Raw genomic sequence first — 12,818 nt, 5'->3', positions numbered from 1 at the left:
GGCGAGCGATCGCATTTATCTAGCTGTACTCTCTCAAGCTCTTAGATCAATTCCCTGCCCATGGCAAGCAACTCAGTAAATACCATTGATTGAGGAGAGAGAATGCAGGGAGTGATGTTAAGCTTTTTCTTCTGATGAGGAGGGAAGAATTGAGCATAATGAGGGAGAAATTCCTGTTTCACAAAGACTCGGAAACCTTTCTGAATCAACTGCAGCAAGGGGAGTGAAGTTTGTATTTGAATGGGTGTTCCATTCTAGTGTACTGCATGCTTGTGGACTGGGTGGAAAAAATTCAAGAAAAATTTCAGTGCAGGGGTGGCTGGCAATTGGGAGATCTAGAAGGCACAGATGATGTCATGGCATTCATTGGGGGAATTTTAGCCTCTATGATCTTTTACTTGTAAGTGAAATGTTCATACACTGGATAAGCACAACTTCCAGTTTCGGGAAAATAGATCGCAGCCACTTCTCCAGTTAGTAGTTTCTGCGTCAAGACCGATGATATTGCAGAACCTGTTTGAGATATAGGGATGGGCGAGTGAATCCTGAGACTGCGTGAGCCAGGGTCGCCAGTCTCAATGTTTCCTTGAGCTGGAAAAAGTCACCTAAAAATACACAGAGTTTTGGTCATTTTACCTAGGTCTAGTAAAATTACAGAAGACTCCCTTCGGGGCAATTAAGCTTGCCTTCAGAGATGCTCTCTCTAATGACTGGAAAAAGTTTTTTGAGCCTGACCTCAGAAATATGGAATTGCAGACTGTGGAACGCCAAAAGCCTCCCTCAACCTAATTATCCAGGATGGCCTGATCTGTGGTGTAATTACTGAAGTCAGACCGCTAATTCCCACTCTCCTATTTTTCAAGCTTCTTATGTCTTAACCGTTTAAAAGCAATCAGTCACTGCTACTGCCCCACGGAGCACTTGTGACCAGCATGTCATATCAGAAACTGGCTTGCTAACTGCTTCACCCAAATTGGCAACTGCCTGTGGAAATTAGTTAGTGGTGCTAGAAATGTACTGGGGTTTGGCACATGGCAGCAGAGGAAAACAATTAAAAGGGGCAATTTCAAGTTTTCTTTAGGTGGAACTTGGGGCATATTTCTAGAGGTGGAGCTGGCCAAGCTGGCCACGTTGAACAGGTGAAAAGTCTCTCTGGGTATGAGTGTGAAATTCCTGTTCAGGCCTGGAGATCCTTTTCCAACTCCTTCAAACTGTCCTCTGGGTCTAACCTGTTAAGCAATCTCGAAGAACAGAATAGATGTGTGTGTTTTCAATTCCTCTTCCCAAGTCTGTTTAGATTAAGAATGGCTGTTTAATCTTTGAAATATGTGTTCCATCACAAAAGGCTGGAATCACACATAAATTATTCACATCATCTTGCGTGCCAGAAACTGACTGGAGGGTTTTGGAAATCCCCACAAGGTGCCCTGTGTGCTTATTGCTCATTCTGCAAAACTATTTCTTTAATGAAATACAAGGTTGAAGAATTGCCAAGCATAGACTCGCCCCTATCTGCCGTACCATATGGTAGTTTGTTTCTAGCCAATTAACTACCAGTGAACTGGGAAGGAATTGTAACAACATGCATTCTCAGCCGTCTTTGTGCTCAGCCGCCTATGCATTATCTCAGAGTTGGCATTCCCTTAGAAGATCAAAGAGATAAAAGCATTTGGACTTGTCTAAACTTGAAAAATCCAGGAGGCGATGTTCCAGAATTCAGCTGTTTATTTGTAAGATCACTCTACTTAGGTCCATCTAATCTTCAATTAAAGCTGACTGACAAGCTCAGCTCAGTCCTCTCTTGGCGACACTGTTGTGTCTCCCCTCCATTTTCATTGCCACTGGCCTGGAAGGAAAGAGTAGCAGTGAGGCAAAGTTTTCATGAAGTTCCCTAACAAGACTTACTGCTACAGTCACCTCACACTTAGGGAGGTTGTCTTCCTTCTGTTAGTGTGGTGCGTGTTCATTTTTATATTGTCTAAAAAAAAAGAACAACCCTGCAAGTCACATACAAGGTATGTATGTATGCTCCTCCCCCCTCCACCCCAAAAATACACACACACACTCTTATGTTCCAAAACTTGCTGTACACTTCAAATTCTTAAATATCTCCGTGACCACACAACCTATTTTGGAGGAATTTTCCATTCTCCTAGCCAATATTAAACTACAGAGCAGGGTTATTTTCCATCAATTTGTTCCATTTTAAAATTATTAACCATTAATTTGGAGATTTTAATGCTTGTCAGGAGAACAGGATTTTAAAATGTAAAGTAAGGGGAATGGTGGAATGTCATTAGTAGGCATAAAAATACTTTTTTCAACCCAGTCTCATGTGGCTGAAGTTTCCTGGAGAATTCCAGGCCTGAGAGAAGCATTGCCAATGGCCCACAACTGGAATTTTTCTTGGAGGGTAATTGTTATAAAGATGGAGGCATCCTTTTAGCTACGCTACCCTACCCACACTGACCTAATCAGTGGGCTCACGCTCTTTGAACAGACCCCAGAGCGGAAAGCTGACTGATAGTCTTGAAGCAAAGCCGAATTGTGCAGCTTTGGCATTGGAGGATGTCAATTTAAAGAGGGAATGCCTCAAAGTCCATCACTCTAGTGGGATCTATCAGTGGGAAATGAAACAATGTCTCTTCAGTTCACAGCACGCCCCCTCCGTGGTACTGGGCTAGTGGATTTGTTTTATTTAAAAAATAGAGTCCGAACATGAATATTTAATAAGGTGTCCACATTTACAAGGTGCGCTACAATATTAAAGAAGCAAGACAGCACATTGCTATATAGTCATTCTGACACCAAATGCAAACGTTTCTCATACAGTTCTCGCATCGTTTCGTTTCCGGCTTTTGTAGGACATAAAATGAGTAGTTATTAGAGTGACAGTTATTCAGGATCTGGTTAATGTTTCCCTGGGCATATACATTAGCTGACCTGTTATTGTAAAAAGCTCAAAGGTTAGACACGAAGCCTAACCGAATCCTGTCCCCACTAAATGAAAATATAGGAATAATTCTGAACTTAGATCATTATTTAAGACTTTTTTCAAATATTGAGTTTTGCAGCTTTTCCAGTCCAGCTGCGTTAACAGTGGATGCTGACCTGAATATGCACAAGGTCAAACTTTTCTATTAAGGAGTTCACCCCTATATAAATGAAGCTATGTAAAAGTTCTCTCTTCTTGAGACACTGAAATCTACCTATTTACATTATTTTTTATCTCGTCAGATCTTCTGGGGATATTAGATGGCGGAAATAGTGGGTGGCTGCTCCTCGGCAAAGCTAGGACTACTGTGTGATGGAGGAGAATTTTCAGTACTTTTTCCCCCACGTCTAAAAGAGCTCACAATTGTTAACACACCAGTTAGTTCCTAGAGGGTGCTTTGAAAATACTTTGCATTTTTAGTGTGGCCTCCCAAAATGTATCTTTCATTTAGTGTTCTTCCAGAAAGATCATTTTTGAGAGACAGAAAGAGGAAAGATGGGAAGGATATAGTAGATATTTTTAACAAGAGGACAATGCCTTTGGTAGGTTTTGTGTGCACCACGTTTAAAGTTTGCCAAGGGATGTGGTAACCTTCTAGATAGGTTAACGTGATTCTGGGCTTTTGCGTTTACCAGTCTGAAAATTGTGCATCGACTCACCCCTCCCCATCGGTAAAACTAAGAGGATTCTAGCCCCTGTTTCGGGCACTTGGCTCCTGATGTGATGATATTGAAAGGGGTAATAGAGAAGAGTTCCATTCACTTCTTTCAGTCCCCAGACAAAATAGGTACTTGCTGATCTGCATGACTGAAGTATAGTTTCATGTAACAAAAGCCACATATTTTTTCTAGCTGCAAAAGGTACCAAATCATCAAACTTTGCTTTCCTGAATGGAGCTGTTCCAATCCTAAATTTCTTCCAGGAGGATCTGGCCAGTGAGGAAATTGTAGGATAGTTCTAGAACTCTAATGAAATTCTAAACCTCATTTGACCTCGATATCTAGTGTATATTAAAACCAAATTCACAGAATATCTAGAAACTAACCGATTTAGGGGACCCCCAAACATTAAGTTCTCCTTTGGCGTGTCCCGAACCTCTTGGAGGATGACAGAAAAGGACATTGCAAAGAAGCTTGGAATTGGGTGGGGGGGAAGTGATCTGACTGGTGTTTGGAGACTCTTTCGTTGCGTCATATATTTTCCTTGAAAAATATAGAACACCTTAGAGGAAGTGCATAACAGAGTTTGCCTAAACCACACAAGCTTTGCCCATGATAAATTCCCATTCATGTGGAGAATGAGGATTTTGAAACTAACCTGGTGTCATCCTGAGAAGTAAGAGAGAATGACTGAGGATTATCTTTGATGAAGTAGCGCCTTCCTTTCTTCACCCTTTGGAAAGACTTGGCTCTGTTCTTTCTGGATATAAGCTCCTTCCTTGCCAACCCAGTTTTGAAAATATTCTCAACCAGATCTTATTCCAGTTAATAAACTTCCATTTTTACATTGAGGGCAGTTTGCCCAACATACTAAAAAAGATAAGATAAAGGCCGGGTCCTGGGGGTTGCATGTCCTCACCTGGATAAAATTATTTAACCTGGTTGGAAATGTACACTCATTACCACTTTGTTAGGATAGCTGAAAGACTAATTTTTCATGCTTTGTTAGTAAGGTGAGATTTGAACTGACCTGACAAGTATAATAACGGGGTTGTTTTCCCTTCTTCTCCTGATGACGGGGTATTTATAGAAACAGCACCCTTGTTTTACGTCTAACTAGGGCACACAAACCTTTCAAGACTCCTGAGGGGATAGAGGCTACTGCTTGTGATTTAAAGCCCACATGGAAAAAAGGCAACAGGGATATGAGCAGAGCGACTGGATCCCTGTGCACTTCAGTCTCGTCTATGCACTTGAATCTGTGACCTTTGGACACTTGATATTCTCCCCACCCTCAACCCCACAGCACTTACATGTCTTTAAAGTAAATATTTTAAATTACTTATGTTAATGTCCATCTCCCCCTCTGGACTATAAGCTCATTATGGGCAGGGAACATGTCTGCAAATTCTGTTATAGTGTATTCTCCCAACGCTGAGTACAGTACTCTGCACACCGTAAGTGCTCAATAAATACAATCGATTGATGTCCGTGGGGATGGATCCCAGAAAGGTTAGGGGAAAAGATCAGGAAGAGGATATGAAAAGGACTCTGAGGAAAGTAATTTTGAACTTGTGTCCCCCGTCCCCACCCCCCCTTAGATCCACCATCTTCAGCCCTGCACAGGTTGAAGCCAAAGAGCTACCTCATTACCTTTACTTTTCCCAAAAGAACACACCCACCTGACTGGAAAAGCCAAAGTGGAACTGACACAAATGTCAAAAGTGTGGGTCTAAGTAGGAGGGTCAAACTAGCATTTCCTGGACCTTCAGATAAACCGTGTTTCAGGTGGGGGAGGGAAGGGCAGAGAGTGGGTTGCATGAAAGGACACACTCAGATGTGAAGCCTCGCATTTTGCATCCCATGGAGTACAAAATAAGAAGGATTTAGAACCAATTTAGCACCCGCCTTGCAATCCATTTGAAGTTGTTCCCTGCAGTGAGCTTTTATGCCTCCCCTTCTGGGGCGGCAATTGACAGGATCTGGAAAGAAAGAGGTAATAACAGTAGCAGGCCAATTTTAACTTCCTCGCTTCCCATTTGGAATTTAGCAAGATAGTTTGTGGTGAGCTAGTGGACAAATAGGTTTAGCTCATTAAAACCTGTTATTGTGCCAAGATAAAACTGATGTCAAAGAATGTGTAGACAATTGGGAGAAAAGATACAAGGATCAAGTCAATGGGGATATTGCCCTCTTTTTTTGGTCAAATAAGCACATTTTTCTTTGTATAGGTTTTCTGAATCATGAGCTCATCTCCAACACTCTCACACTGCCTAGTGAAGATCCAATATGCGATCTCTATATAGAGAAACGGTTCATTTTAATAAACGGGCAACTGATTTTAGCACACATACATGACTGCAGGAATTATTCAGATATTTCATTGGATAGCTCAAATTAGTGGATTTCAGGGTTCAGGGAGTAAGGTATAAGATTTTCACAGGTGACTTGATTGGCATACTTACCGGTTCAACTTCATTCATTTGTTTTGTTTTGTGTTTTACTCAAAGAGAAATAAGTGACTAGTATACTCAGAATGGTTCAGTAGCCCAAAAAACCTAACTTCAGTTACAAATAAATTAACATGTTTACTCAAGGTATCCCTATATGCTTTTGCATTCAGAGCTTTCCATTAGTTTTTAAGCTTATAAATACTGGCTTGCTCTTCACACCCTGCCTGAGTTATCGTTCTCTAGGTTGGTGTGGTGGTGGTGTGTTTCTTCCTCTCCTCTTCCATCTCCAGTCCATGTTGTTTACATCTCTCCGAAGTGCAGCTGAGCTGTGAGTGCAATCTTTAGGGAAACTCAGCTTGGAACTTTGTGAGTTCCAGTTCCTAAGATAGCCTTGCCAGAGATGTAATAAAAGTCAGATCCTTCACCCTTGCCTGTCAGCTGGAATTTTGTTTCGGGTTTCTCCCAGTGCCTACCCCTTCGCTGTGTCATGGTTTTTCTTTTGTGGTTGGATCCTTTAAAAAATGACACAGCTGCGGTGTTTGTCTAAAAGAGATTTTCTCCAAAGTAAATTCCGTCGCTTCGGCAAGCGGGAGTTTGCCTAATTGAACATGATGGATTCCGGGTCCTGGTTGGCCATTTGAGCCATATGTCTTAGCACGTCCTTTTTTGTGATGATGCCCAACAGTCTCCTGGAAGAGAAGCAGAAAAAGGACAGATGAGGTGAGCAGAACGATCTGGTGCTGTACCTCTTAATATCCTTAGCCGTTAATGGCCAAACCACAGCGGAACCCTCTGGTCTAGGCAAGCAGGACTCCTGTCTGTAAATCAACTGGCTCAGATCAATCAGCCCACAGGACTAGTAAGGAAAAGGGGCTAGGTTCTGTTTGCTTTGCCTTCTCTTGTTGGAGAAAGGGGTTCCCTCTAGAAAGTATTACAAATGATTTTGCAAGAGAATGGGAATTAGGGCAAGTAGGAATTGTTACTGTATATTTAGCTTTATTCAGATGATGGAACTTCATTTCCAGAGTGGACGTAGTGCTGGGCGTGGGCCTAATGTGGATCAGGGGCTGCAGCTGACCTGATAATCTTGTATCTGTCTTGGGGCCTAGCATAGTTCTTGGCACATAGAAAGCGCTTAACAAATACCCCACTTCTTATAATTAAGAGCCATTACATCGGTCAGGAGTCGGCACAATTCACGTAGAAATGGCACAAGAGTTGCTCACGTCGTAGTTTTCGATCAAGGGTCGGCTAAGGTTGTAAATATTCAAAGCTTGATCTCTCCCACTGTCGCCCTCTCCCAGACACTGAAAGGGTGCTTCCTAGCCCATGTATGGGAAAAGGGATCTGAGTCAATAATTGTTGATGAGGAATAATAATATCAATGGTAGCATTTGTTTAACACCTGTTATGTGCCAAACACTGGGGTTGATTCCATTCATTCAGGTCAGACAGCCTCTATCCCACATAGGACCCACAGTCTAATGGGGAGGGAGAAAAGGGTATTTTATATCCGTTTTACAGATGAGGAACCTGAGGCTCAGAGCAGATAAGTAACTGGAATGGTAAAGCCAGGGACTAGAACCTGAGTCCCCTGACTCGTTGTCGTGTGCTCATTCCACTAAGCCTCGCTGCTTAATGAAAAGAATTAAAAGTAAAATATGACAATATTTAGAATTGCGGTAGTAAAATTTAACCTGAAAATATGCTTCCAGAAAGAAGCCTATATAAGTCTAATTTAGGCATCTGGAAAATATGAGCAATTTTTTTTTAGGTAAATACCCTAGTGCCTTCCTAACTGGTTCATAGATGGGACCCTCAGGAAAACCCTAATGACATTCTCTGTCCTAAATTGCCACGCTTCATTAAAATATTCTGCTGCAATTCTTAAAGCTTTACTTCTGTGAATTAGAATTCTCTAGGATACTTTGACCAGAAAAAAAAAGCCTGGTTTGGGGATAGTAACTTAAAAATAGGTTAATGTGCTTGCGCATGTAATGGTTGCCTGGCTAAATGGCCAGGGCTAAACATCTTGAAGTAAAACTTGAATTTTGGAATTCAGATTTGGTCATGGTTTGACATTTCATCTTAAGGATGAAATGGGTGGGTGCAGTGTAAAGAAACGAAGTAAGTCTGGTCTAGAAATGTTTAGGTGAAAATGTGGACAGGTTGGGTTAACCAGCCTACAGAGAGCAAGAAGTCAGCAATTAATCGTTCACTTATTATATGGAGCTCTAATGGTGCAGGACTTGACTGACTGAAACAGGTAACAATGGGTCATGCAAATAACCCAGGGACAATAAGGACTTTGTTCAGGATGTCACGGCCTCCTGAGCCCACAGGTTTATGGCTCAGTTCGGTTTGTTTCTGGGCCTTTTTCTCCTCACGGTTTTTTAAAATTTTTTATTTATTTTGCTTGGGTGCTTATGAAGCTGAGTCCCAGAATAATGGCACTGTCCCATGCATTCAAATAGAGGCAGCCATTATTCTCCCAGGGCCCATTACTCATTCACATAAAATGTATGGTTCTTAACTTCTGTGATTCATTCGAGGGAGAGTTCCCATGCCTTCTCACCTGTAAGCCTCTAAGGGCCTTACCGTACAGGTTTAACTATTATAAAAACTAATGAGAGGGCTTGCCCTGTGGCTTCTTAAATTTGCAGACCATAGTCTAGCTCTCTGTAGATAGTGTTTCCCTTCCGAACACTTCTGGGTTTTAATAGGTTAGAAAGTTCAAACCCCAGCTTAACTGGAACTGTTTTCCAGCAAGGGGAACATTATCACTTTGCCTTCTTTGTGTCGGGCCCACGGGACCACCTCCTAGCCTGTCCCTGCATCACAAGACTGTTTAGCGGGCCTTTGCACAAAGTAATAATAACTGTGGTATTGATTAAGTGCTTACGAAGTGCCAAACACTTGGTTAAGTGCTAGGAGGGTTGCAGGATAATCTGATATAACAGAGTCGTCCCCCTGCAACTGATAAAGAGAGTAGACATCTCACCCCAAATTTACCAATGAGGAATCTGAGGCACTGTCATAGAAAGCTGAAAACTGATCAGGACTTTCCAAAACAAAAGAAAGCAGGAAAAGCGATGGAGAATTTCGGATTTAAGTGCACTGTTGATATGACTTGGCTCTGAGAGGACAAATTTTCTCCCCACACAGGAGAAATTTAGCAGTGGTTTATACCAGTTTAACTGACAGATGGTGCACACACCTTGCATGAGTGGAAAAGACTTGGCTGCCGACACTGCAACTTGCACGGCTAATTTATACTTTGCAATTGAAAATTAGGGAAACTGTGAATATTAGGTGTGAAAGGGCCTCCCATACTTGCCAGTGTTAATGAAGGTTTAGCTACTGGATTTTAGGAAGGAGGGTGATATTTTGCAGGTTGGAACCAGAAGATGCCGATGTTTGGGGAAAAGTGGAGAAAGCTGGCCAGTGGTCTAAAACAGGAATAAAAAGCTTCGTTACTGGTGGCAGCCTGAAATGAGGGGTGGCTCTCCATTTCATTCACTGCCCAAAAGATTGAGACTGGGGAAAGTTTTGGGTTTTCAGGGTTCATTAATGGACACAAGTGCCTCTCTCATCTCGGTAGAAAAATAAACTCCTCAAGTCAGATCTGGGAAGTGTGCCACTCCTTACCTGGCAAGCATGATCAATATATTGACAGTTTGTCTAGCTGAAATTCTGTGTGAAAATGTGTGTCACCTCAAAATCAGACACAGAAACCACCCGTGACCTCAGTGTAGAAAAATGGATTTGAGAGTTCGGGGTTTTGTGGGTATTTCTTCCCCTCCCATTACCCACCCTCCCACACACAGTTTCTGCCAGCAGATTGTCCTGGGTTGTCCTGGAGACATAAACCCCACATGAATGAGACAGCATGTCCACAACTTTCTGAGGTTTTGAAGCCTTAGGTGGCAGAGGATGCTTTGGGTGGTTAGTTTTTTTCATATATGCTAATAAGGGTTTATTTTGTGCTATTCTGGGGTGCTACATTTGATGCAAGATAATCAGGTTGGACACAAATTCCCATCTTGCAAAGGGCTAAGAAGAAGGGAATGTGGGTATTTTGTCCCCATTTTCAGATGAAGCAGCATGGCCTAGTGGAAAGAACCTGGGCCTAGGAGTCAGGAAATCTGCGTTCCAATTCCGGTTCTGCCATTTGTCTGTGTGGCACTTTAGGCAAGTCACTCTGTGCCTCGGTTTATTCAGCTTTACAAATGGAGTTGATAGCTGTTCCTCTTTCCCCTTAGACTGTGAACCCCATGTGACACAAGGACTACGACTGATCTGCTTATAGGGTGTCTGCCTCAGAGTTTAGAACATAGTAAGCACTTAAATATAATAAACTGAAGCACAGAGAGGTTGTATCTTGCCCAAGGTCACCCAGCAGATGAGAGGCAGAGCTGGAAGTAGAAGCCCAGTCCCAGAGCCCCAATCCTGTGACCTTCCCGATTCCTGCCAGATGTTGACTTGAAGTGCAGCTAGCAATTGTCCACAGTTTCATCCGTAAATTTGGGTTTCCCTGGAAAAACAGACTCAAAATGGGTAAAGGCTCTGCAGACTACAACTCCCTCGGGCACCCCCTTCCTTATTAGGCTTCCTTTTTAGTCTTGGTAAGTGATAACCCAACCAGTGTCTTTCCTCATGTTTCAAAGTTTACTTAGCTGCACTATTCTTAAGGCTCCAGACAGCCACTACCCTTTCTTCCCGTCAGCTTTTAGCTGTTTGAAGCCCCTTTTCTGGTGTCTGTTTCCTCATGTTAACCTTTAGTATGGGAAGGATTCAGAGAAGTACCTGAAGGAGTTCTCCCCAGGCCTCCACAAGCCCATCAGCTCAATCACCTTGCCTTTTAGTAATAATAATAATAATAATAAAAGCAATCACTTTTATTGCTATTGTTCTTCTCTGTCCGACTCCCCCGATTAGACCGTAAGCCTGTCAAAGGGCAGGGATTGTCTCTATCTGTTACCGATTTGTACATTCCAAGTGCTTAGTACAGTGCTCTGCACATAGTAAGTGCTCAATAAATACTATTGAATGAACGAATTGCCCCTTCCAACCTCACCTCGCTACTCTCATTCTAAAATCCAGCCTGCACACTTTGCTCCTCGAATGCTGATCTTCTCACTGTACCTCATTCTTGTCTGTCTCGCTGCTGACTGCTTGCCCACTGCTTGCACACACCCCTCCCTCCTTATATACAACACCCCCCTCCCCACCCCCTTCTTCCAAAGCCTTATTGAAGGCACATCTCCTCCAAGAGGGCTTTCCTGACTAAGCCTTCCTTTTCCCTTCTCCCACTCCCCTCTGTCAACCTGACTTCCTCCCTTTATTCATCCCCCCTCCCAGTACGTAGGCACATATCTATAATTCATTTATATTAATGTCTGTCTCCTCCTCTAGGCTAAAAGCTCGTTGTGTTCAGGGCATATTTCTGTTTATTGTTGTAATCTCCCAAGCGCTTAGTACATTGCTCTGGACACAGTAAGTGCTCAGTAAATACGATCGACTTATTGACTGACAAGGCTCACTATCTCCTTTCCTCCTCCCACCTCCACTATTACCACTTCATACACCTTGTCAGACAATTAACCATCATAACTATCTTAATCAGGAGAGGCATAGAGAAAAAGTCTGAAGGAAGACAAATAGCATGTCTGAGACATGCCTTCCCTGGCTGGAAGCCTAAAAAGATGAAAATCCTTAGCAAATGAGGAAATCCTGCCAGCACCAACATATCAGCATCTGTGTTTGTTTAAAAAAACAACAACACACACACACATAAAGAGTGTGATTTTTGTCTTTTCATGGGACATTCTGGTCCAAATTCTGCTGTTTGGCTGTCCCTTGGAAACCTCAAGAGAGTCCGTAACCTGTGAGGGAGTTCCATGGAGCCAAATTTCCCTCTGGGAATTGAAATTTCCAATGATAATTGACATAATGAAGACAACAATAGTCAAATGTAAGATATTTGAAATACTAAAGATAATCCAAAATTTCGGATCAGGGGAAGAGAAGCACCTGAGTGTGGAAAAGCCCCATCGGTCGATCCTGGGTTTAGATGCCTTTTCTTCTCCAAGTCGGGTAACCGTGATTGGGAGACATGGACATTTGTGCCAATAGGTCTAAAGGCTGCTGCTTCAGCTAAGACGTTTGAGAGTGGCAGGGCCCTCTCCATGGGGCTGCCTTCAGCCCACATCGCTCTCCCAAGCACTTAGTACAGCATGGCCAAATGGAGAAGGCATTGAACTGGGAGCCATAAGGCCTGGAATCTATTTCCATTTCCAACATTTGCCTGATTTGAGATCCTGGGCAAGGTGTTTGACTTCTCTGTGTCTCGGTTTCTTAATAATAATAATAATAATGTTGGTATTTGTTTAGTGCTTACTATGTGCCAAGCACTGTTCTAAGCGCTGGGGTAGACAAAGGGGAATCAGGTTGTCCCACGTGGGGCTCACAGTCTTAATCCCCATTTTACAGATGAGGGAATTGAGGCACAGAGAAGTGAAGTGACTTGCCCACTGTCACACAGGTGGCAGAGCGGGGATTCAAACCCATGACCTCTGACTCCAAAGCCCAGGCTCTTTCCACTGAGTCACGCTTTCCTCTTCCATAAAATGAGGAGAAAGTATCTGTTCTCATTCCTTCTTAGACTAAGCCCCATGTGGGGCAAGGGACTGTCTGAGATTTTCTTCTGCG

At 42.8% G+C, this 12,818-nt stretch overlaps 1 protein-coding gene and 1 long non-coding RNA gene across 3 annotated transcripts in view; one reads left to right on the top strand and one right to left on the bottom strand.

Annotated features, from left to right (window-relative positions):
- LOC114817003 overlaps positions 1-12,818 on the top strand; it is a 123,428-nt gene that overhangs the window by 74,698 nt on the left and 35,912 nt on the right. The window lies entirely within an intron of this gene.
- CLCN4 (chloride voltage-gated channel 4) overlaps positions 5,932-12,818 on the bottom strand; it is a 40,750-nt gene continuing 33,863 nt past the window's right edge. For both annotated transcript variants that reach the window (XM_029079915.1, XM_001514978.6), the window contains exon 12: positions 5,932-6,796. In XM_029079915.1, coding sequence (XP_028935748.1) covers positions 6,706-6,796 — 91 coding nt within the window. In that variant the 3' untranslated portion in view covers positions 5,932-6,705. The remainder of the gene's footprint in view (positions 6,797-12,818) is intronic.

The sequence above is a fragment of the Ornithorhynchus anatinus genome, chromosome 15, assembly GCF_004115215.2.
Source record: "Ornithorhynchus anatinus isolate Pmale09 chromosome 15, mOrnAna1.pri.v4, whole genome shotgun sequence".
Taxonomy (NCBI): domain Eukaryota; kingdom Metazoa; phylum Chordata; class Mammalia; order Monotremata; family Ornithorhynchidae; genus Ornithorhynchus; species Ornithorhynchus anatinus.
This window is presented reverse-complemented; position numbering and strand designations above follow the sequence as displayed.